General features: G+C 43.6%; 2 protein-coding genes across 2 annotated transcripts in view; both read left to right on the top strand.

Moving 5' to 3' along the window:
* ABCF3 (ATP binding cassette subfamily F member 3) overlaps nt 1-26,278 on the top strand; it is a 97,042-nt gene that overhangs the window by 4,813 nt on the left and 65,951 nt on the right. The window lies entirely within an intron of this gene.
* Nucleotides 16,123-17,823, top strand: LOC138638012 (uncharacterized). The gene is made up of 2 exons (XM_069726971.1): nt 16,123-16,604; nt 16,740-17,823. Exons 1-2 carry the CDS (start codon nt 16,264-16,266, stop codon nt 17,623-17,625), a joined length of 1,227 nt encoding a protein of 408 aa, XP_069583072.1. The 5' UTR covers nt 16,123-16,263; the 3' UTR covers nt 17,626-17,823.

The raw sequence follows: 26,278 nt of genomic DNA, 5'->3' as shown, positions 1-26,278 counted from the left end.
GTCGCTGCAGGTCTGTTCCCCGGCGTGGCATTTTCTTCCTGTAGTGAACGGTCACCGTTACCGCTCATTACAGTAATGAATATGCGGCTCCACCTCTATGGGAGGTGGAGCCGCATATTCATTACTGTAATGAGCGGTACTTTGTGACCGCTCAGTACAGGAAGAAACTGCAGCGCTGGATGAAGCAGGGACGTGCAGGGACCGCGCCGGAAGTAGGTAAGTATAATTACACAGCCCCCGCTCCCCCTCCCCTGCCGACCCCTGCGTATGACTCAAGTATAAGCCGAGAGGGAGACTTTCAGCCCAAAAAAGTGGGCTGAAAATCTCGGCTTATACTCGAGTATATACGGTATTTGAGCACGCCGTTAGCACCCAAGCATGCTCGGATAATACCTTATCTGAGCACGTTCTCTCATCACTAGAGCTGACATATGAGGCCTCTTGTTTCCTTTAATAGCACATTGCCCAGGGCATTTCAGGGATTTCTTTTTTTTAATAGAACTGAATTCTTATTGTTCTTTCATAAAACATTACAATAAGAAAAAAAAATAACAATCCCAAAGCATATAGGTTAAAGCAATTAAAATATATACTTCCCCTATTAATCAAGACTATTATCATCTATAAGAAATGGACTCAACACATTGAGTCTGTATTTGAACATATTACACACACGTCAAACCCTGCCCACGGGGTGATTATATTTGGCCCACGTCGCCATTTGTGATTGTGATATTGTGATATTTTATTCTAAGATCTATTCATTAAAATGTACGCTGTTCATGAGACAATTCCTTTTAAGTTTGTTTCCTTATGAAAAGGTTTGCAGTTATATTTGATTATTAGGAAAAACTTCCTCAATTGTAGACTTTATTTTCAATAAATATCAAGATTGGCCCACAATTTTGTCCAAGTTTTTAATTTTTTCCCTCTGTGTATTGAGTTTCGAAATCCCTGATATTACATAAAGTTCAGTGACAAGACATTGACGCATTTAGGTTGGCGGGGAGAAGGTGGAAAAATAACCAAGTTTATTCAACTTCCCAGACCTACAGGTGCTTCTCACAAAATTAGAATATCATCAAAGTTAATTTCTTTCAGTTTTGCAATACAAAAAAAGTGAAAATCACATATTACAGTGCCTTGCAAAAGTATTCGGCCCCTTGGAACTTTTCAACCTTTTCCCACATATCATGCTTCAAACATAAAGATACCAAATATAAATTTTTGGTGAAGAATCAACAACAAGTGAAACACAATTGTGAAGTTGAACGAAATTTATTGCTTATTTTAAATTTTTTTGGAAATTCAAAAACTGAAAAGTGGGTGTGCAATATTATTCGGCCCCTTTACTTTCAGTGCAGCAAACTCACTCCAGAAGTTCATTGTGGATCTCTGAATGATCCAATATTGTCCTAAATGCCTAATGATGATAAATATAATCCACCTGTGTGTAATCAAGTCTCCGTATAAATGCACCTGCTCTGTGATAGTTTCAGGGTTCTGTTTGAAGCACAGAGAGCATCATGAAGACCAAAGAATACAACAGGCAGGTCCGTGATACTGTTGTGGAGAAGTTTAAAGCCGGATTTAGATACAAAATGATTTCGAAAACTTTAAACATCGCAAGGAGCACTGTGCAAGCGATCATATTGAAATGGAAGGAGTATCATACCACTGCAAATCTACCAAGACCCGGCCGTCCCTCTAAACTTTAATCTCAAACAAGGAGAAGACTGATCAGAGATGCAGCCAAGAGGCCCATGATCACTCTGGATGAACTGCAGAGATCTACAGCTGAGGTGGGACAGTCTGTCCATAGGACAACAATCAGTCGTACACTGCACAAATCTGGCCTTTTTGGAAGAATGGCAAGAAGAAAGCCATTTCTCAAAGATATCCATAAAAAGTGTTGTTTAAAGTTTGCACCAAGCCACCTGGGAGACACACCAAACATGTGGAAAAAGGTGCTCTGGTCAGATGAAACCAAAATCGAACTTTTTGGCAACAATGCCAAACGATATGTTTGGCGTAAAGGCAACACAGCTCATCACCCTGAACACACCATCCCTACTGTCAAATATGGTGGTGGCAGCATCATGGTTTGGGCCTGCTTTTCTTCATCAGGGACAGGGAAGATGGTTAAAATTGATGGGAAGATGGATGGAGCCAAATATAGGACCATTCTTGAAGAAAACCTGTTGGAGTCTGCAAAAGACCTGAGACTGGGATGGAGATTTGTCTTCCAACAAGACAATAATTCAAAACAAAGCAAAATCTACAATGGAATGCTTCACAAATAAACGTATCCAGGTGTTAGAATGGCCAAGTCAAAGTCCAGATCTCAATCTAATCGAGAATCTGTGGAAAGAGCTGAAAACTGCTGTTCACAAACGATCTCCATCAAACTTCACTGAGCTCGAGCTGTTTGCCAAGGAAGAATGGGCAAGAATTTCAGTCTCTCGATGTACAAAACTGATAGACATACCCCAAGCGACTTGCAGCTGTAATCGCAGCAAAAGTTGGCGCAACAAAGTATTAAGATAAAGGGGCCGAATAATATTGCACGCCCCACTTTTCAGTTTTTTAATTTCCACTAAAATTTAAAATAACTAATAAATTTTGTTCAACTTCACAATTGTGTTCCACTTGTTGTTGATTCTTCACCAAAAATTTACATTTGGTATCTTTGTTTGAAGCATGATATGTGGGTAAAGGTGGAAAAGTTCCATGGAGCCGAATACTTTCGCGAGGCACTGTATATAGTCATTACAAACAGAGTGATGTATTTAAAGTGTTTATTTCTGTTAATGTTGATGATTATGGCTTACAGCCAATGAAAACCCAAGTCATTATCTCAGTAAATTAGAATAATTAACAAAAAACACCTGCAATGGCTTCCTAAGCATTTAAAAATCATCCCTTAGTCTGTTTCAGTATTTTCCACAATCATGGGGAAGACTGCTGACTTGACAAGTGTCCACAAGGCAGTCATTGACACACATCACAAGAGGGTAAGCCACAAAAGGTCTTTGCTGAAGAAGCTGGCTGTTCAGAGTGCTGTATCCAAGCATATTAATGGAAAGTTAAGTGGAAGGAAAAAAGTGTGGTAGAAAAAGGTGCACAAGCAACCAAGATAACCTCAGCCTTGAAAGGATTGTTAAGAAAAGGCCATTCAAAAATTTGAGGGAGATTCACAAGGAGTGGACTGCTGCTGGGTCATTCCTTCAAGAGCCATCACACAGACGTATCCAGGACATTGGCTACAAGTGTCGCATTCCTTGTGTCAAGCCACTCATGACCAATAGAGAATGCCAGAAGCGTCTTACCTGGGCCAAGGAGAAAAAGAACTGGACTGTTGCTCAGTGGTCCAAGGTGGTGTTTTCAGATGAAAGTAAATTTTGCATTTTATTTGGAATTCAAGGTCCCAGAGTCTGGAGGAAGAGTGGAGAGGCACATAATCCAAGCTGCTTGAGGCCTAGTGTGAAGTTTCCACAATCAGTGATGGTTTGGGGAGCCATGTCATCTGCTGGTGTAGGTTTACTGTGTGTTAGCAAGACCAAAGTTAGCTAAGCCGTTTACCAGGAAATTTTAGAGCACTTCATGCTTTCCTCTGAAGACCAGCGTTTTGGAGATGGAAATTTCATTCTCCAGCAGGACTTGGCACCTGTCCACACTGCCAAAAGTACCAATACCTGGTTTGAAAACAATAGTATCACTGTGCTTAATTGCTCAGCTAACTCTCCTGACCTTATCCCCATAGAGAATCTATGGGGTATTATCAAGAGGAAGATGAGAGACACCAGATCCAACAATGCAGACGAGCTGAAGGCTGCTATCAAAGCAGCCTGGGCTTCCATAACACCTCAGCAGTGCCAAAGGCTAATCGCCTCCATGCCACGCCACATTGATGCAGTAAGGCTAGTTTCACATATGCGGATAAGGGCTTTGCGGAGGGCTGCATAGTTCCTCCGTTAAGCCCCACCCACTACCGCCTCTTCTTTCAGCTCCACCTACGTCACCATCCATCCTGCATACTCTATCTTTAACATTGGGTACGCAGGTCATGTGGATGTATGCGGATGCTTCCACATGCTTCGTTCTGACGCTGCGTCGAACGCAACATGTTGCAATCTGTTGCGGTCGGTGCAGCGTCAAAACGACGCATGCGGAATGGCCTGCATACCCAATGTTAAAAATTGGGTGCGCAGGACGGATGCCGACGTAGGTGGAGCTAAAGGAAGAAGCACCGCAGTGGGCAGGGCTTAATGGAGGAGCTGCACAGCACTCCGCAATGCCCTTGTCCGCAAATGCTAATGCATCGCTGCATATAGCACAAGCAATTGGATTATTATATCTTCAAGCCCCCTAACAGGGCTAACAAAATTATTGAAAAGTAAAAAATCTGAAAATAATAAACTCCATTTGAAATCAATTACCGTATATACTCGAGTATAATCTGACCCGAGTATAAGCAGAGACGGAATATAAACCAGCTCACCCGCGATGCAAGAACCAAACCTCAGGAGCACGGACCCGCTGTGTCCAGGCGTACAAAGTCCAAAAAAAAGAAAGGAATGTCCAGCTTCACCGAGTCCGTAAAAAAGAGTTTTCTTTATTTACAAACTTTAAACATGGAGGATACAGACTTCAGCACAACCATATGGGTAAGAATCTCAACGCGTTTCTGGAGACTAAGCTCCCTAAATCATCATGATCAAGGGAGCTTAGTCTCCAGAAACGCGTTGAGATTCTTACCCATCTTTTTTAGGCTAGGGTCACATTGCGCTAGCGCTAAACGGATTGTACTAACGCAATGTTTTCTATGGGGCTGCGGTCGGGGTCGCGGTAACGTCCCCGCTCTCGCAGATCCCCGATCTGCGAGAGCGGGGAACGGACCGCGGGCGCGCCTCGGACGCTGCAAGCAGCGTCCGCGGCGCGCCAGAAATCACCGGCGCGTCGCTAGCGCGTGCCGAACATGGCACGCGCTAGTGAAGCGCGTTCCCATTGCCTTCAATGGGCGTGTTAACGGACGCGTTGCACGGCGTTAATTTCGCCGTGCAACGCTGTCCGTTAAACGCGGTCCCATAACGCAATGGGAACCCAGCCTTACGGACTCGGTGAAGCTGGACATTCCTTTCTTTTTTTATAAGCAGAGACCCCTAATTTTGCCACAAAAAAACTGGGAAAACTTATTGACTGAGTATGGGTGGGAAATGCAGCAGCTGCTGGTAAACTTCAAAAATAAAAATAGATACAAATAAAAGTAAAATTGATTAAGACATCAGTAGATTAACCCCTTTATCCCATATGACGTACTATCCCGTCAAGGTGACCTGGGACTTAATTCCCAGTGACGGGATAGTACGTCATAGTGGATCGTCCGCGCTCACTGGGGGAACGTGGCCGATCGCGGCCGGTTGTCAGCTGACTATCGCAGTGGACATCCGGCACTATGTGCCAGGTGCGGCTCCTGGCACATTAACCCCCGGCACACTGCGATCAAAGATGATCGCAGCGTTCCGGCGGCACAGGGAAGCATCGCGCAGGGAGGGGGCTCCCTGCCTGCTTCCCTGAGACCCTCGGAGCAGCGCGATGTGATCGCGTTTCTCTGAGGGTCTCATACCTCCTCCTCAGACGCCGGGAAGCCTCCCTGCACTGCCTGTCAGAGCATTGCAAAGTGTCAGATCAGCGATCTGATAATATATAGTGATGTCCCCCCTGGGGCAATGTAAAAAAATATATATTTACATGTGTAAAAAAAAAAATCCTAAATAAATAAAAAAATATATATATTATTCCAATAAATACATTTCTCCTTCGCCTCATTGGGGGACACAGACCATGGGGTGTATGCTGCTGCCACCAGGAGGCTGACACTAAGTAATACAAAGAAAGTTAGCTCCTCCCCTGCAGTATACACCCTCCTGCTGGCCCCCAGCTAACCAGTTCTTGCTTAGTGTCCGTAGGAGGCACACGGGTCTGCTATTCAGACCCAAAGAACTCTTTTTACTTTAACCTTTTACACGGACGAATGGGGCGACGGATTCTTTCATGTTCCGATCTCCCCCGAACCAACAACAGGCGAGCACGGAAGTTTTACCTCTCCGTATCCTCTCCTGTGATGTGGGAAGCCACTGCCTGAGCTGATTCTAGGGGCGACGGGCCCCTTCTAGGGCACCGATCTCCCCCCTCCCTTATCAGACGAGCACTGGAGTTTCACCTTCAGTATCCTCTTCTGCAGCCAGGCCTATTGCCGGACATTCAGCCCTGTCCACCAGGTTTTACCCTCTGCTGTACAGAGGCACCTTTCAGCGTGGCGTCCGAGCAGCCCCCACTGCACCACCACTATTAAGAGCGGGTGGTACACGGAGGCGGACGGTTCCTCTCCACCTCCCTGCTAAAGGAACGATGGATTGAGGACTTTTCTTACCCCTGCACCGTCCAAACAGCAGCAACAGCACAGGATCTTTTCTCTACATCTGACCTGCTGAACAAAGCTGCATACTGGGGTAAGTGCTGGGACTCGAGCGGTTGGAGGGCTCTGCGCATCTGGCGGTTTATTCCCTCGTTCGGCGCCGGCTGGCTTCAAAAATTTAGCCCCCGGCTTCGGGTTTGGTGTAAGCCGCAACCCGGACATCTTCAGGCTCCGCCCCCCTATTCAGGCGCCTCTCATTCAGGACGAGAGCTCTATTCTCGGCGACCATCTTCATCCTCCTGCCATTTCCGGACACGAGCTCATCCCGAAGTGGCTGCTGCATCGCTCCGGCGGTACTCAGCGCTATTCCAGACGGGGGACTCAGTATGTCGGTAAGGAGAATCCTCCCTCCGCACCCCTCCCCCGCGCGCACCCCGGCAGCATAATGGGACTAGCGTTCCCTCTTTTTAATACTTAACACCTGCTATCTCTGGTTGTCCAGCAGCCACATTCCCTGGCCTTAAAAACACATGCCCCTTATAGGTACATGTCCAGCTTTCCCTGGCTTTAGCTCATGACCAGCATCCCCTGGTCTTCAAGGTTCCCTAGTTTTTAAAAAGGGGCACATTACCAGCATTCTTTGCTCTTTAAGTCATGACCAGCCAGGAGCCGGTCACCTTCCACAGAGTACTTAGTTCAAATGAGCTCAGGAGCCCTCCGCCGCCGCCGATCCCGGCTCTTCCCAGAGTACCTGGTTCCCCTGAAGGGGCTTCACCTCTGGCATAATCTTTGAAAAATGCCCCGGTCTTAAAGGCACATGACCAGTATTCCCTGGTCTTAAAGGCACGTGACCAGTAGGCACTGGTCTTAAAGGCACATGACCAGTATGCCCTGGTTTTAAGGGCACATGACCAGTATGCCCTGGTCTTAAAGGCACATGACCAGTATGCCCTGGTTTTAAAGGCTCATGACCAGTATGCCCTGGTCTTAAAGGCATGTGACCAATATTCCCTGGTCTTAAGGGCACATGACCAGTATGCCCTGGTCGTAAAAGCACATGACCAGTATGCCCTTGTTAAGTCCTTCTCAGTCCCTGGCTTACTAGAGGTAGGGATCCTGAGTAAATGACACGCAAACAAGGTATTGTGTGATCATATACAGGGGAAGCCCAGGAGCACACATCTCTCTCTCTGGGCTTTGCCCTTCCTTTATATAGAAAAGAATTATTCTTTTACAGACATGCGCACAAGCGCTCATATTTCACTATCTCTTACATAAACAATCTATACCAGTCTTTATCAGTAGAAAGTTACATCATCTGGAAGGTGAATGAAAGGCTGCTATTGAAAGAAGGAATGCACACATGATTACTTCCATAAAAGGAAATGTCAAGTCAGCAGAAATGTATCTTGTTGTAAGCGAGATTTCTCAGGAAGAAGACAAGATGGATTCCTTTAGTTCAGTCTGATCTCCACAATTCCCCCCTTTGACATTTTCTTTTATTTATTTTATTTTATTACCACAGGGCCAAAGACAAAGCCTTTATTTGGTATTACACATGTACATGCTTGTATTCAATAAGAGAATCAAATCTAGTATTAATTCTTCCGTTTAACTCTCGCAACCTTTTCTTTGTTTTGCAATAAGTACAGATATTACAAAGGGATAGCAAAATAAGCGCAATAATCAGTATTAGCAAAGGATAACATAAGAGAAGAAGGAAAAAAAACTTTATACTCTTGCATCTATTACACAAAGTTTATCTGTGCATACTGAGATACTCTTGAGCACAATCTGGAATAGTACGTATATGACTACAATAATCATAACTATATGTATTATGCTCTGCATAATCCCAGCAACCCACCCACCGATTCCTCTGAACCAGTTGGCTGGGTTAAGAAAAGAAAAGGTATCTGACCACCAGCTATCCTTATTCTGGTCATTGTCTTTGTCATACTGATCTCTGAGTCGTTGTACGTCCTTTAATTTAAATGTCATACTCATAGTACTATTCGGGTCTATATAATGACAGCAGGTGGGTCCGATGATTTGACACATACCCCCTTGTGAGGCAGTTAGGTAATCCAATACCAGGGTATGTTGGTTAGTGACTATTATAAGCTGATTCTGTACAGCTATACTAGTGTTTAGTATATCCAATATATCCCAGATCTGATCATCTAGATAATCCGTGGCTCTAACTAATTTATCCCACATCTGTGTTAACATAGGATAAATAAAAATGGTACTAGCAATTTTGTTAGGAATTCCCATTTGTACTATATGTGGCCTCCCCGAGGGACGTGGTGAGTTATCTGCAGCTCTTTTATACAGTGTGTGCTTGGGCACGGCTTGCATATTCACTTGTTTATTTGAAATTATGAATGTAGCCGGGGTTAGGCGTCCTAATGTACAAGTACCCTTTATACCTACGGGAAGCCATTTATATGCTCCTTCTCCGCATATCCAAAATGTACCTTCAGGCAGATCCCATAGAGCTGAGTGCTGCAATACCAATCTGTGAGCCAAGTCCACAAATCTAGATACATTCTGAAGCATACACCAAGAGGGTTTTTGTCCCAAGGGGCTACAGTACCCGGCTGCGGGATTCCCACATACAGGCATTCCTTTGATATACTCATCGGATTTATTACAAACCAGGTTCCCCAGCTTACTTGTACAACTGTTTGCATCACCTTGGGGGAACAATTTAGAATGTTTCCATTTTCTATTATGTATGTATCTTTCCAATACTACAGGTTTGAAAGCATCAGAGGGGGGGACGGTTGTACTGAAACTAAGCTGTAGATTTTCTGTGGGGACCTGTCCTAAATTAGTTAATCCAGTCTTATTTCTAGGTACCCATTTTCCTCCCCTAAATGCTAAATATTGTAGATGTGTGTTACTCCCTGAGAGATTACCCTGCCACCAAGGAAATTCTACCCATCCCACAATTGGTATGGCGATTGTAGTATTCCACAGCCTAGCATTACCAATTTGGTTGTTGGCCAGGTTGTCTGAACAATTAGGCCAAGCGAATATTTCTTCTGCTAATACGGGAACTGCTAGAAAAGGTATACTTGTGGCTGATACCGGCGAATGAGTACAGATCCAACAATCTGTCAGGGTTTGTGTATTGTTTAACAAGTCATGCACTAATTTTCTATGGTGTTGTACGAATCTATTGTTCAAAGGGGCTAGAGAATTCAGTCTATCCCACGCCTCCGTTGAGGTTATCATTATTAACATCAATATCATGAGTTTATACTGCTTTTCTTGCAATGGCTTGCATGTATCCATGATGCCTTTCCTTCAAGCTTGACTGATGTAGGTGTTGTCAACAGGACTTGGAAGGGTCCGTCAAACCTTGGTTCTAGAGCCTTTCTGGTGTGTCTTTTTACATAGACTTGATCACCTGGTTCCAACTTGTGACTTCCTTCTGTGTTGTCAGGATCTGGAAGGGAAGCAAAAACTTGTGCATGCACCTTAGTTAATTGTTTCTGAAGATTTTGCACATAAGAAGTCAATGACTCAATATTTAACACAAGTTGCTGTGGAAAATAACATCCTAAATTGGCAGTCCTGCCAAACAAAATTTCATATGGAGACAGTTTAGTCTTACCCCTTGGGGTATTGCGTATTGAGTAAAGGGCCAGTGGAAGGCATTCTGTCCAAGGCTTTCCTGTTTCAGCCATGGCTTTCTGTATTTTTAATTTTAAAGTTCCATTCATGCGTTCCACCTTACCAGAACTTTGAGGATGGTACGGAGTGTGTAACTGACTTTCAACACCCAACATTTTCAGTACATTTTGAAATATTTCTCCAGTGAAATGAGTACCCCTATCTGACTCGATCACTTCAGGGAGACCGTAACGGGGTATCAGTTCGGCAACTAGTTTTACAGCAGTGTTTTTAGCTGAAGCCTTCCGAACTGGATAGGCCTCTGGCCACCCCGAGAACATGTCCACACATACCAACACATACTCATACCCATTACTTTTTGGCAGCTGGATAAAGTCTATTTGTAATCGCTGAAACGGGTAGAGAGGTCGGACGTGGTGCTTCATAGGGGTCTTTGTTGTCTGTCCGGGATTATGTGCCAGGCATATAGCGCATGCAGCACAATAGTCTCTTGCATAGTTGCCAAAACCTGGAGCCAACCAGACTTGCTTTGCCAGTAGTGTCATTGCATTTGCAGACACATGAGTAGGGTGGTGCAGTCCACCAACTACAATCGGATACCAGGCTCTAGGTAGACATATTAGTCCATCTTTCTTCCAAATTCCCGCTTGTTCTTCTGCCCCTTCCTTTTTCCACCTGTCCCTCTCCTCTTCTCCTGCATCTTCCTGTGCTTGTCTCAGTCTATCTTCAGTATTTTCTGTGGGGTTTACAGTATGAACCTGTTGTAAGGGTTTGACAGCTGCTGCTTTGGCTGCTTTATCAGCCCTATCATTTCCCCTAGATTCCCTAGTGTCGAGTCTCACATGTGCAGCTACCTTGATTACTGCTACTTCTTTTGTTTCTTGTGCAGCCTCTAAGATCTGTTTGATCAGAGAAGCATGTTTTACAGGTTGTCCTGACGCTGTCATGTAACCTCTAGCTCTCCAGATTACTCCAAAATCAAACACAATACCATGTGCATACCTAGAATCAGTGTATATATTAGCTGTCTGGTTCTCAGCTATTTTAAGAGCTTCAATCAATGCTGTTAGTTCTGCTTCTTGTGCAGACTGTTTCGGTGGAAGTGGTTCTGCTTTGAGAGTTTCAGATTCTGACACAACTGCATACCCTGTATGGAAGTTACCTGTGTCATCTGCAAACCTACTACCATCTATAAACAGCTCTAAATCTGGATTTTGAAGTGGTGTTTCGGATACATTGGGTAAGCCTACCGTTTCTTGTAAAATGAGCTCTGTACAATCATGTGTGTCTGTAGGGAAAAAATTTGCGTGTGGATCAGTGTCCTTATTCCCCCCTTCAGACTCGAGAGGTAGCAGTGTAGCTATATTGAGAGTCTGAAGCCCAGCAAATGTGATAGTAGAGGGGAGCAACAAAGAACATTGTAGCCGCAAATGTCTGGCCATGGAAATGTGTTTTGGTTGGACCTGGTTTAATATCCCATAAACATCATGTGTAGTTTGAACTGTGAGTGGATACTCTAGGACAATTTCTGATGCTTTGTCCAACAATAGTGAGACAGCAACAACTACACGTACACAGGTTGGCGCTGCTCTAGCTACGGGATCTAACCTTGCTGAAAGATATGCAATTGGTCTTTGTTTCCCTGCATGCTTCTGGGTAAGAACTCCTGTAGCATGGGAATCAACTTCTGCAGCCATAAGCTGAAACGGTTTGGTGTAGTCTGGTAGCCCTAACGCTGGAGCTGAAACAAGGGCATCTTTTAATTGTTGGAACGAAATCTGACCTTCTTTTGTCAACAAATAAGGTTCACTTTTTACACAGTCATACAGTGGTTGCATTAGTTGACTGGCATGTATAATCCATTGTCTACAATGAGACACTATTCCTAAAAATGCTCGTAGCTGTTTATGATTTCTAGGCTCATTCATCTGTCTTATTGCTTCAGTTCTTTGTGGTGTAAGATGCTTTTTACCTTGAGAAATGCAATGACCTAGAAAGACCACTTTGGTCTGACAAACTTGTAGCTTTTGTCTATTCACTTTACACCCTTCTTTTTCTAAAAAACATAGTAAACTCACAGTGGACCTTTCTGCAGTTTCTAGATCTGGGCAGCAAAGTAGTAGGTCATCCACATACTGCAAAATTACTACCTGTGGTTCGGGTTCAAACCTCTGAAGGACTGTTTGTAGGGCATTTGAATAAAGAGTAGGGGAGTGTATCATTCCCTGTGGAAGGCGTGTCCACGCCAACTGTTTGCCCTTAAATGTAAATGCAAACAAATGCCAACTATCTTGGTGTAAAGGAACCGAGAAAAATGCATTTGAAAGATCTATTACAGTAAATACTTGAGAACTGGCTGGTATCTGTGATAGTAACGTATGAGGATTGGGTACAACTGGGGTGATTGGATCTAGAACTTTGTTTATTTCTCTTAAATCATGTACTATACGATATTTGGGCATAGAACTCTTATCAAGAGTTCTCTTTTTGACTGGATACAGAGGAGTGTTAGCAGGTGATTGTATCTCTACCAAAACTCCTTTCTCTTTATATCCCTCTATCTGTTTTGTAATCGCTAGTTCCTGCTGGGCACTCACAGGGTATTGTCTGAGCTGTGGGAGAACAGTTCCTGGTTGCACAGATAGTTTTACAGGAGAGATATGCAATAGTCCCACATCGGTGTCACCCTGTGCCCACAGTGTTTCTGGGACCATTGAGAGGTCTAGATCTGTGGTGTACTCTTTTTCTTCAGCATAATCCTCAAAAGCCTGAATTCTAACATATTGTTCTAATGTTTCTGCATCATCAGGGATAGTCAGTATAACTGTGCCATCTTCCCCAAAATTGATGTTAGCTTCTAATTTCTTTAGGACATCAGTTCCTAACAAACATGTTGGGGCACCTCTGGCATACAAAAATCTGGATGCAAAACATTTAGGTCCTAATGAGACCTCTAGGGGCACAGTATATGGCAGTGTTCGAATTACCCCATCATAACCCTCAGCAAAAGTTGTTTGTTCTGAAATATCTTCCGGATTCGGAAGAAAATCTTGATTCAAAATTGAGGAAGTTGCACCTGTATCTATCAAAAATGGAATCTCTCTCCCCCCCACATTCACCTGTATCATAGGTCTTCTAGCTGGTAGGGAAGTTTGTAACACATCGAGTCAATCTGAATCTGGTATGGGACCATCTATGATGGTAGATTTCTGCTGGTTGTCCGTTTGGGGAGGGTTATTTCTGGGAACAAATTTGCCTGACTTTATATCTGCCAACTTCTTCCTGCACTCTCTTTGGAAATGACCTGGCTTTTTACAGTAGTGGCAAGGAAAGTTGTGTCTCACTCTTCCTCCTGTATTAGCTTGTGCTATTCTAACAGGCTTACGATTCTCTCTCATATCCATGACTATTCCTAAACATCGTTGTTTCACAATATTTGGTTGTTCAATTGTTCTCCAATCTGGAGTAGAGGATTTAAATTTTTCTCTGATTTTCGGATCTAGCCCCTCTATTAATTGTTTTGTAAAAAGTCTCCTTACTGAAGCATCAGTCAAATCCAATCCTTCATCCCTAAAGCTATTTTCTAATTCTTGACTATATTCTTCAATACTTTGCCCAAATTTCTGCATAATCACACCCGTAGATCCCCTTTCCCTCTGTTTTTCTCTCATGAAAATTATTAATGCCTCTGTGAACTGGGTACCTGATGCTTCTGTCTGTAAGGCACCCCCTTCTGCCACTGGTCTATTGGGCTGTAGGTGTGTCAATAATTCCTGAAAAAGTCCGGGGGACATTTTCATTCTACATAATTCTTCCCCGTCCGCCCAGACCCCAGCATGAGTCTGCATGATTTGTTGTATGTATTGTGCAAATCGGATGGGATATTGAGTGGGATCAGGCGCATTATGCAGGAGGGACATACCTTCAGCAGGGGACCAAGGAAAATACTGTCGGGTCTGGTGATATCTAGTTCCCATTACCCCGTCAGCACCAGGTTCCCTAAAGGGTCTTGGTACTACCCTAACAGGGGCAAGTACAGCGCCATGTCTAGGTGTACCACAGACTAGGCAATCATTTCTCCAATCTGGATTTTGTTGTCCACAGTGTGAACATACCCATCCTCCTACCCCACCAAGATTGGGATACAAGGCTGGAAATTGTTTTCCTCCTTCTGCTCCTCCAGATGGTACAAATGATTGGGCTTTTGGATCTAGGTAAGGTGGTGGGATTATGTCACAACTTTTTCCCTTCCCCATAATCCATTTGGAAGTGTCTGGATCATACTTCCAATTCTCCTCTTTAGCTGTTTTTGAGACCTCTATCATACAGTGTATGATTTCTTCCCACCCATTGTCTTTGATAATTCCACCTCGTTCTTTACTCAGTTTTTCCCATTCTGTACTGAACATAAGTGCTTCTGAAATTCCCAATTTTTCTCTTACCCTTCTAATCTGACTTCTGACTGTCTTCCCACATCTTTCCTGTATGATATCTGCTGCTTCCACTTGTCCTAAGACGGTTTTTGTCTGTTTATTTCCCATTTTTTTTTTTTTTTTTTTTCAATATTAGCTATTTCTACCCCAGGTGACGTTTGGACAATCACTTATCCTAGGTGATGTCTCGTTGCCTTCTCTCCTAGGGAGCTAAAATATTGAAGGGCTGATCTGCTCCATTCTTTCTAATGTGCAGAATGTACTTAAGTGCTATTATGCACGCAAACAGACCCAGCAACACCATACAGATCACAAAACTTTCTGTGTCAGTTAGCATACTTGTCCCAGGCTCATGGACCCGCGTCCTGGGCTCATTCTATCAAACCTTATCCAGAAATGAAGGAGGTTAAGCACTTAAATGAGAGTCAAGCATGGGCGGAGGTCTCCCCGAAAGGACACAACCACATGACCCAGTTAGGCTGACTTCCGTGTATAAGGCTTATACCCCAACTATTTCGGCTTATTTTTCTACGCACTTTTGCTCTTCTTTCACAACATACCACAACCTTCACACTGTTCACACACTGCCAGGGACAGGACTCATAAATCTATACAATATAGTAACCCGAGTTTTATAGGTATCTACTCACTACTAGACTAACCCAGCGTGACACGGCTCATAGAGATCTTTCGGATAATACAAGGCAGATAAAAGAGAACTAATAATGTCTCTTACCTGGCCAGGTTTTTCAGTTCATTTGCCGTCCATTATCCCAGATCTCCATTGTCCGTATCTGCAGGTGAATCTCGAGCAAATACTCTCATCTCGGGTCCCTGTTCGGTGCGCCAAAGAAATGTTAAGTCCTTCTCAGTCCCTGGCTTACTAGAGGTAGGGATCCTGAGTAAATGACACGCAAACAAGGTATTGTGTGATCATATACAGGGGAAGCCCAGGAGCACACATCTCTCTCTCTGGGCTTTGCCCTTCCTTTATATAGAAAAGAATTATTCTTTTACAGACATGCGCACAAGCGCTCATATTTCACTATCTCTTACATAAACAATCTATACCAGTCTTTATCAGTAGAAAGTTACATCATCTGGAAGGTGAATGAAAGGCTGCTATTGAAAGAAGGAATGCACACATGATTACTTCCATAAAAGGAAATGTCAAGTCAGCAGAAATGTATCTTGTTGTAAGCGAGATTTCTCAGGAAGAAGACAAGATGGATTCCTTTAGTTCAGTCTGATCTCCACACCCTGGTCTTAAAGGCACATGACCAGTATGCCCTGGTTTTAAAGGATCATGACTAGTATGCCCTGGTCTTAAAGGCACGTGACCAATATCCCCTGCTCTTAAGGGCACATGACCAGTATGCCCTGGTCGTAAAAGCACATGACCAGTATGCCCTGGTCTAAGTCTAAGTTCACATTTGCGTTGTGCGCCGCAGCGTCGTCGCCGCAACGCACAACGCAAACAAAAACGCACCAAAACGCATGTACAACGCAGCGTTTTGCGCCACATGCGTTCAACGCATGCGTCGCAAAACGCTGCGGGTTTTTGAAACGCAGTTGCGTTTTTACCAAAAAACGCAGCGTTTTTAGACGCATGCGTTTTTAGTGCAGTGAGTCATTCATCATCCCCCACCCACAATAAAAAGTGTCTACACAATAGATAAAGAACCACCAATGGCTAGAAGAGGGTTGGTGTTAACAAATGTGTATATACCCTGGCAGAGATGAATTCCTCACATTTTGCTGGTATTCATGATGGAGCGAACCATGAACAGTATCTACATGGATATGGAGATGGAATTTGCCTTGGCTCATGCCTATGCTGTTGCCTGTTTTAATGAAAGGGAAAAACGGAGATGGAGTCGTCGCCGCTTTTGGATCCACCCTATAGTTGAAGTCCGGGAGAGTCGTGGAGCATACCATTGCTTGTTTGGCGAACTGAATGACAACCGGGAAAAATATTTCGAATATACCAGGATGTCACAGGACAGCTTCCGCTATCTTCTGCGTCGGGTGGAAGGATCCATTAGCAGGCAGGATACGCAGCTCCGGAGAGCTATTTCCGCAGAGGAACGGCTGCTGGTGACTCTACGGTACGTTGCTGTTTGAATGACGTGATATGTATTTACTTTTTATTTTATTTTATTAATTTTTTTCAATTGTAATGGTCAATGTACTTTTATAAATTATAATGTGCTTTATTCTAAATTTCTTTATCTTCTTTGCAGTTTCCTGGCTACCGGAGAAACGTTGAGGTCACTTCATTTTCAATTCCGGATTGGAGTCTCCACACTTTCAGGAATTATTGCAGAGACATGCCGCGCTTTGTGGGATAATCTCCGGGAGGAATATTTACCTGTCCCTACTAGCGAAATCTGGGAGGCCAACGCACAGAAATTCAACCAAGTGTGTAATTTTCCAAACTGTATTGGCGCAGTCGATGGAAAGCACATTCGGATTACCAAGCCTGCGAAAAGTGGATCTCTTTTCTACAATTATAAAAAATACTTTTCAACTGTTCTCATGGCAATTGCCGGTGCGGACTGCCGTTTTCTCGCAGTGGACATTGGTGCATTTGGGCGTGCAAATGACTCGCGCACATTTAAAGAGTCGGATATGGGCCAAAAATTATATGGAAACAATTTTAATTTCCCACAGCCACGACCTCTTCCCCACACCGAAGGCCCTGCGATGCCATTTGTTGTGGTAGGGGATGAGGCATTCCAAATGTCTGCCAACCTATTGAAACCCTACTCCAGTCGGGGCTTGGACCATACAAAAATGGTTTTCAATTACAGACTGTCCAGGGCCAGAAGGACTGTGGAGTGTGCCTTTGGCATCCTTGTTTCCAAATGGCGGATATTGGGATCGGCCATTAATCTTAAAATTGAAACAGTGGATGAGGTGGTGAAGGCTTGTGTGGTTCTCCACAATTTCATTATGGCCAAAGAGAGAGTAAATGTTGAACTGGATGAACCCATAGCCAACCCCTTGCCCGATTACCATGATCATCCTCTGAGGACAAGTGTGGAAATTGCGCAGATGCGTGATCGTTTTGCGGCCTATTTTGTGTCCGATGTTGGCCGTGTGTCATGGCAAGATCAAATGGTGTAGCTGTCTTCTGATTGTAACTACACCGATAATACCTCTACTGTGACAGTTAAAAATATATTAAAAAAAAGTAATTTTCTGTTAAATGTGCAATAAAAGTTCCGTTTAGGTTGGTTTTGTATATTTCACAAATTTAATGTTCCTATAAAAAACTTGAATCTGTTGTTTTTAAAATATTAAATAAAAAAGTTTTTAAATTCTATACCGATTCAAATAGCATTTTTATACCATAACATTACATATACTTGTTTGTCTGATCGACCTGTATCTTTGTGTTTTACCTGATAAGCAACGATAACAGCGATGTTTTCCAATTGAAACCAGGGTAAATATCTGAAGCGTGGCCCTGCGCTTATCAACATGATGTTTACCCTGGTTACACGTGGGCCTCTGCATCGTTGTTCGCTGGAGAGATGTCTGTGACAGCTCTCCAGGGACCAATCAGCGGACGCTGCAGTGATCTGCATCATTGTCTGTTTCGCTGCTGCATTAAGTGTGAACACCTCATACACTTTAGTGTTTGTGAACACCTCATACAGCAATGAGAGACACCCAAAAAAAGGCAAACTAAAAATTGTAAAAATAGTGTCTGACATTGCATATATGAGGTGTTTGAAGCACAAAATATGTGTAGACAGCACATGGCGTGATTTGCCGAGATAAATTCTTGAAAATAATAGCAAAAATAATAACAAATAGTGTTTTTTAAAACAAAAATTTTTTATTGGGGGGAAAACAGGAAAAAAAATGGGTTATTAAACTTAGGGGGTTTCCACCTGTGCCACCAGTGGGGAATGGTAGGTGTCTTCTTTGGAATGGGGAGAGGAAGGGGAGGATGATGGTGAAGATGACGATGATGGCGAAGAGGAGGATACATAGTCAAGTAGACTGGATGGTAGATCCAAACCCTCCCCAGGGTATACTGGGGAGGAAACCGCCACCTCTGTAGGGGAGGGAGGAGGCAACACAAGCCTTGTTTGGCCCTGGCTGCTCCTACTGCGACTCGAGCCCCTACGGACAGATGGTGTCTGCACTGGAACAGCAGCCAGAGCCTCTGTGTGGGCCCGTCTGTGTTTCCTCTTTTTTTTTTTTTTTTTTTTGTGTCCTGTTGCAGCTCCCCCAGCATGATGACGCCTACGGGAGGATGAAGGCATGGCAGGAGCAGGAGTCGGCGGCACTATGTTATGGTGCCTGTGGTGGCGTCGCTCGGCACGTGGACCACGGTGGGGTGGCTGGAGTGGCTCTCCAGCAGTAGTGGGAGTCATGCTTGCCAGCGACGGCACTACTGCCATTGTCGCTGACTGCATGACCCCAGCCTGCTGGAGAGCCCTCACGTAGGTAGTGTTGCAGGCCTGCATCACTGAAATCTGTAGTTCCGGCGTAAGGTGTTCCACCATGCCCTTAGCAATGGTACTAAAAAAATGTTTTGCCGGATTTGAGAGCTCGGTTTCAATTGTTTCAAGGCGCCGGTCGATATTGGACAGACGAGTGTCCATGTTATCGCTCAACGCCTTGAAACAGTTCTGGAAAACCGTGCTCAAATGCAAAAATTCGGGCATGGTTGGCCTGTCCGAGGCCCGCTGGCGCTGTCGGGAATACCCAAACGAAGGTGCGCCAGAGGCCTCGGCCAGGGGAACACCTGATGTACCGGCTGCCGGTTCACCAGATGGTGGTGCAAGCCTGCTGTCGCTGTGGGAGGGCTGTGATGGATCAGATGGCGATTCATGAAGGACCGCTTCTGCGGGGCGAGCTCTCTCGAGGGTGCTGCTGTGTGTCCTGTGAAAAGATAATGAAAAAATTAGTCTTCAATGAATAACCTCTCCCATACGCCAACTCCTGGAATAAAAATAGCATTACATTACACAATAATACAAATCCTCGGTCTCACAGTCTGTGTGGCCAATAATTAATTTCTGATTGTTATCGCCAGCTGACCGTTAGGGCCGACGATAACAATCATGAACATTCCCGCTGTCAAAGCATTTTGACCGTATACCACTGTGGGTATAAAAATTTTGTAATCGAAAACTCTTTCTGGAAGCTGCCTATGCCACAAAAATAGTTGAAAATTTAATGTCAAGATAAAAAATTAAATAAAAAAAAAACCAGTGATTTCACTGATCTGATTGCAGGAACGACCATGATGTTAGGATCATGTGATCGAGACTTCATCATTATTCCTGCAATCAGAACTACCCTGACTCAGAATTTAACCTGTCATGGACTACAAGGACTCACGCTTAACCCAAAAAATTAACTAATGGCCTATATAGCATTTTAATAGGGATACATTTACGTGGATGGCCAATATGTTACGCTGACTACATGGATGGGCAATACAGTATGTGCCTGTGAAATATACTATGTGGATACGTGGCTAGAACGTGTGGTATGTGGCTGCGATATTGTTACCTACCAATATACTATGTGGATGCACAATGTACGTGGCTGGGCAATGTACTATGTGTTTGTGCAGTAGGCTATGTGGCTGGGCACTGTAATGGGGCTGTGCAATATGTTTTGTGGACAAAATACTTACTGACGGCGGCCAAGGACTGGTCTTAAGAACTGTAAACATTTGGAATATTTATAGGGCACAGACTTGGCCGCAGCAGCACCACTCTTCGAGCGCTCCTCCTCTGCCCGTAGCCCCTTATTGAAACGGTCCTTGATGGATCGCCATCTGATCCTCAACCTTTCAACTGTGAATGCAAAGGAAAAAAAAGGTTACATATGTAGCATTTGAAATGGATAAAACAACCGTGTGCGATGCAAAACTTTAGGCGTTTATTGCATCACACACGGTTGTGTTTATCCTGGAAAGATGGTGGGTCATAGCAACGTATCTGCACGGCGTATCAGCAATACTCACCAAAGTTGGCTTTGTCCTTTGCAGGAGCTATGTCAAAGCCCTCCCACAGCGACTTTGCCACCTCTACCCACAAACGCCTCAACACCACCTGGTCCATGTGCCGGGAGTCACGGCTGTCCCACAACGGGCCACGCTCCTGGATGCTTGATATGAGGAGCTCCACATCAATGACTCCATGGTCCCGTTGTGAAACCTAGAAAAATTACAAACAGAAAAGGTTACAAATATGCAAATATTAACAAACACCAGCACCTGTCATGATATGTACCTTGGCCCTATCCTTTGTCATTTGATATATGTATATTGATGGTTTCTACACCTGTATTTTTGAATGTTTTGGTTGTTTCACCTTTGTTACCTTCCCCCAATACTTGCTACCCTGAAAAGTTTGAATGTAAGCTTACTAAACATCCCTAGTGAAAGCAGGATGCTAATAAAAAAAAAAAAATTGTTTAATAAAAATACTCACTCGCCGTGCTGACGCCACACCTTGGCCCTGACCTCTCTGCTCCCGCTGACTTCCTTCACCCTCACTTGAAGAAGCCTGTAAAAATTGTATAAAGAAATTATTTTAAAAACTACAAATGACTGCGAATAGTAATGAAATTGACATAATTACTCACCACACTCCCCTGCGCCGATTGGCTCGATTCTGACACAGTGGCCATTGTAGCACGTTTGTTCTGGCATGAAAAAATGAAAAAAAAAAATCAAAACTAAACCTAAATATGGCACATACAATAAAATATGCCCAAAATTTTTTACAACAACCACAATTGACTTTTGACTGATCGGACAAAGCAAAAATAAGAAAGCGACACCACAACGCCATACATTGCAAGAGAAGACAATCAATAGAAGAAACTATACAAGAATAGACCCAAACCAAAAAGCAAAAATAGACACCTATGTCCAAAAATGGACATATCAAAACTTTCTGAAAAAACATTACAGGCACAAAAATACAATGAAAGAGCAAAATAATGAACGCAATACTTTACAATTGCAACAAGACATGATCCTAAAAAACAACATCTTGTGACATCTAACCACAGAAAGACAAAAGGCAATAAAAACCATTCTAGATAACAAGCAATAAACATTACGGGACAACCGCTGTAAAAATATACAGCAACCCAAACATAAACCATAGCCAAATAGAAAATAAAACACATGGAATTTTTAAAAAAGGCCACCACCAAAAATAATATAAACAAATAAAAATTATACTACACACTTCGCAATGCAATCAGTCAATGAAGGAAGATATATGCCATACGGAAAACGACGTAAAAACATCAGCGATATTTTTTAAAATAAAGGGAAAGTACAATTGAAACTATAATGGCATAGCAGCAGCACGGAACTATACAATACAAAGACATCATAAATGTTGCCCCCCCACCAGCAAGAAAATACACTCAAGGAAAGAAAAAATAAAGCCAACAGCATAATCCAAAACACAGCAAGACATGAGCCAAGAAAATGCCACACAGTTACCACCAACAATAGAAACCAGAAAAACATGCACCAGAAATTTTACAAGACAAAATGAGCAAAAATCAATACATTGAACAACCACATGACGCAAGAACAAAACACATAACCAAACCCAAACTAACGTAAAAAAAAAAAAAAAAGAAAAAAAAAAAAAAAAGAAAAGAAATGCAATCCTATTAACCCAGAAGAACATCAGAACCAGACAAACAATTTTTCAATAACAACCCATAACCGTAATAGCACAGACCAAACATTACAAAAATATAGACAAATCAAGAAATAAAACACAGAATACAAAATGTGCAAAGAGAAATATATACTTACAAGTTTGGAAAGCAGATTCTCCAGTCTAGTCTTGTCTGGTGTGATGACTTGTGAAAGACAATGGCAAACCCCTCGTTTCTTTATATATATAGGTTGTTTTTTTTGTGTCTAGACAATGTTTTGCATTTTTTATTGGAAAACGCATGCGTCGTACAACGCACCACGACGCAAGTACTTGCGTCGTCTGCGTTGTCAATACAAGTCAATGGGGAAAAAGGCGCATCGACGACGCAAACACGACGCAAACACGACGCATGCGTTTTTTAAAAGGTCGGCGCCGCCAGAAAAATGCAACATGTTGCGTTTGCCGCGCCCAGACAGGTGCGCCCTAACGCCGCATGCGGCGTAAAACGCAACACAACGCATGCACATGCGGCCCCATGCGGCGCCAATGTTAAAGATAGGGCCGCACGACGCATGCGTTTTGTTGCGGCGGCGACGCTGCGGCGCAAACCGCAAATGTGAACGTACCCTTAAAGGCAGATGACCAGTATGCCCCGGTCTTCAAGGCTCATGACCAGTATGTCCTCGATTTAAAGGTACATGACAAGTATGTCCTGGTTCTTAAAGGCACACGACCAGTATTCCCTAGTCTTAAAGGCGCATGACCAGTATTTACTGGTCTCAAGAGAACATCATCAATCCGAGGCTGGTCACCCTAACTGGGCTCTGGAGCCTTCCGCCGCTCATCCCCTAACCACAACCCATGGTTTCTCTGACAAGAGATGGAATCCCTCTGTGACCCCTCTGTGGCTCGGAGTGCTCGCAGGACCGATATACATGGTCTCTCTCCTACATGGGAGCCGTCGGCTAGCAGGGGCCGCAAGTGTTCTAGGAATTCGTACAGGCGTCTAGAAAACGGAAGTTTTCTCTTCCTGATCTCTCCCCTATGATTTGTTGAGTACAACGCTGAATATGGATCGCATATTGCCTTGGATTGCCAGAGCTTCAGCAAAAGAGAGACTCTCCTATTTATACCGTCAACAAATTGACGAGTGATTCACTGGACAGAAGCCTCTAAGTAGGTTGCCATACCTGGTCTGTTTTTTATGGGCGACGGGTCCTTTAACCCCTTTCTGCCATTAGACGTACTATTGCGTCCATGTGGGGTGGGCTTTACTTCCCAAGGACGCAATAGTACGTCATATGCGATCGGCAGCGCTCACGGGGGGAGCGCCGCCGATCGCGGCCGGGTGTCAGCTGCCTATCGCAGCTGACATCCGGCACTATGTGCCAGGAGTGGTCAAAGACCGCCCCCGGCACATTAACCCCCGGCACACCGCGATCAAAGATGATCGCGATGTGCCGGCGGTGCAGGGAAGCACCGCGCAGGGAGGGGGCTCCCTGCGGGCTTCCCTGAGCCCCCCGCAGCAACGCGATGTGATCGCGTTGCTGCGAGAGTCTTACCTTCCTCCCTCCCTGCTCCAGGCCCGGATCCAAGATGGCCGCAGATCCGGGTCCTGCAGGGAGGGAGGTGGCTTCACAGAGCCTGCTCAGAGCAGGCACTGTGAAGCAGCCTGCACTCCTATCAGATCGGTGATCTGACAGAGTGCTGTGCAAACTGTCAGATCACCGATCTGTGATGTCCCCCCCTGGGACAAAGTAAAAAAGTAAAAAAAAAAATTTTCAAATGTGTAAAAAAAAAAAATAAAATAAAATATTCCAAAATAATGAAAAAAAAAATAATATTATTCCCATAAATACATTTCTTTATCTAAATAAAAAAAACAAAACAATAAAAGTACACATATTTAGTATCGCCGCGTCCGTAACGGCCCGACCTATAAAACTGGCCCACTAGTTAACCCCTTCAGTAAACACCGTAAGAAAAAAAAAAAAAAAAAAGAGGCAAAAAACAACGCTTTATTATCATACCGCCGAACAAAAAGTGGAATAACACGCGATCAAAAAGATGGATATAAATTACCATGGTACCGCTGAAAGCGTCATCTTGTCCCGCAAAAAACGAGCCGCCATACAGCATCATCAGCAAAAACATAAAAAAGTTATAGTCCTGAGAATAAAACGATGCAAAAATAATTATTTTTTCTGTAAAATAGTTTTTATCGTATAAAAGCGCCAAAACATAAAAAAAGATATAAATGAGGTGTCGCTGTAATTGTACTGACCCGAAGAATAAAACTGCTTTATCAATTTTACCAAACGCGGAAAGGTATAAACGCCTCCCCCAAAAGAAATTCATGAATAGCTGTTTTTTGGTCATTCCTCCTCACAAAAATCGGAATAAAAAGCGATCAAAAAATGTCACGTGCCTGAAAATGTTACCAATAAAATCGTCAACTCGTCTCGCAAAAAACAAGACCTCACATGACTCTGTGGACCAAAATATGGAAAAATTATAGCTCTCAAAATGTGGTAACGCAAAAAATATTTTTTGCAATAAAAAGCGTCTTTCAGTGTGTGACGGCTGCCAATCATAAAAATCCGCTAAAAAACCCGCTATAAAAGTAAATCAAACCCCCCTTCATCACCCCCTTAGTTAGGGAAAAATAAAAAAAATGTATTTATATCCATTTTCCCGTTAGGGCTAGGGTTAGGGCTAGGGTTAGGGTTAGGGTTGGGGCTACAGTTAGGGTTGGGGCTACAGTTAGGGTTGGGGCTAAAGTTAGGGTTAGGGTTTAGATTACATTTACAGTTGGGAATAGGGTTGGGATTAGGGGTGTGTCAGGGTTAGGGGTGTGGTTAGGGTTACCGTTGGAATTAGGGTTAGGGGTGTGTTTGGATTAGGGCTTCAGTTATAATTGGAGGGTTTCCACTGTTTAGGCACATCAGGGGCTCTCCAAACACGACATGGCGTCCGATCTCAATTCCAGCCAATTCTGCGTTGAAAAAGTAAAACAGTGCTCCTTCCCTTCCGAGCTTTCCCGTGTGCCCAATCAGGGGTTTGCCCCAACATATTGGGTATCAGCGTACTCAGGACAAATAGGACAACAACTTTTGGGGTCCAATTTCTCCTGTTACCCTTGGGAAAAAACAAACTAGGGGCTAAAAAATAATTTTTGTGGGAAAAAAAAAAGATTTTTTATTTTCACGGCTCTGCGTTATAAACTTCTGTGAAGCCCTTGGTGGGTCAAAGCGCTCACCACACATCTAGATAAGTTCCTTAGGGGGTCTACTTTCCAAAATGGTGTCACTTGTGGGGGGTTTCTACTGTTTAGGTACATTAGGGGCTCTGCAAACGCAATGTGACACCTGCAGACTATTCCATCTAAGTCTGCATTCCAAATGGAGCTCTTTCCCTTCCGAGCCCTCCCATGCGCCCAAACAGTGGTTCCCCCCCACTTATGGGGTATCAGCGCACTCACGACAAATTGGACAACAAATTTTGGGGTCCAATTTCTCCTGTTACCCTCGGGAAAAAACAAACTAGGGGCTAAAAAATAATTTTTGTGGGAAAAAAAAAAGATTTTTTATTTTCACGGCTCTGCGTTATAAACTTCTGTGAAGCCCTTGGTGGGTCAAAGCGCTCACCACACATCTAGATAAGTTCCTTAGGGGGTCTACTTTCCAAAATGGTGTCACTTGTGGGGGGTTTCAATGTTTAGGCACATCAGTGGCTCTCAAAACGCAACATGGCGTCCCATCTCAATTCCTGTCAATTTTGCATTGAAAAGTCAAACGGCGCTCCTTCCCTTCCGAGCTCTCCCATGCGCCCAAACAGTGGTTTACCCCCACATATGGGGTATCAGCGTACTCAGGACAAATTGTACAACAACTATTGCGGTCCATTTTCTCCTGTTACCCTTGGTAAAATAAAACAAATTGGGGCTGAATTAAATTTTTTGTGAAAAAAAGTTAAATGTTCATTTTTATTTAAACATTCCAAAAATTCCTGTGAAGCACCAGAAGGGTTAATAAACTTCTTGAATATGGTTTTGAGCACCATGAGGGGTGCAGTTTTTAAAATGGTGTCACACTTGGGTATTTTCTATCATATAG

This window comes from Ranitomeya imitator, chromosome 5 (genome assembly GCF_032444005.1).
Source record: "Ranitomeya imitator isolate aRanImi1 chromosome 5, aRanImi1.pri, whole genome shotgun sequence".
Classification (NCBI taxonomy): domain Eukaryota; kingdom Metazoa; phylum Chordata; class Amphibia; order Anura; family Dendrobatidae; genus Ranitomeya; species Ranitomeya imitator.
The sequence above is the reverse complement of the archived record's forward strand: the minus strand, read 5'-3'. Positions and strand labels throughout refer to the sequence as shown.

What these genes read in the sequence shown, in the direction of transcription:
- LOC138638012 (XM_069726971.1), top strand. Translation starts at nt 16,264, where the DNA reads ATGATGGAGCGAACCATGAACAGTATCTACATGGATATGGAGATGGAA. An exon ending in CGGCTGCTGGTGACTCTACG is followed by an intron (nt 16,605 to 16,739) that starts GTACGTTGCTGT and finishes TCTTCTTTGCAG; the next exon opens with TTTCCTGGCTACCGGAGAAA.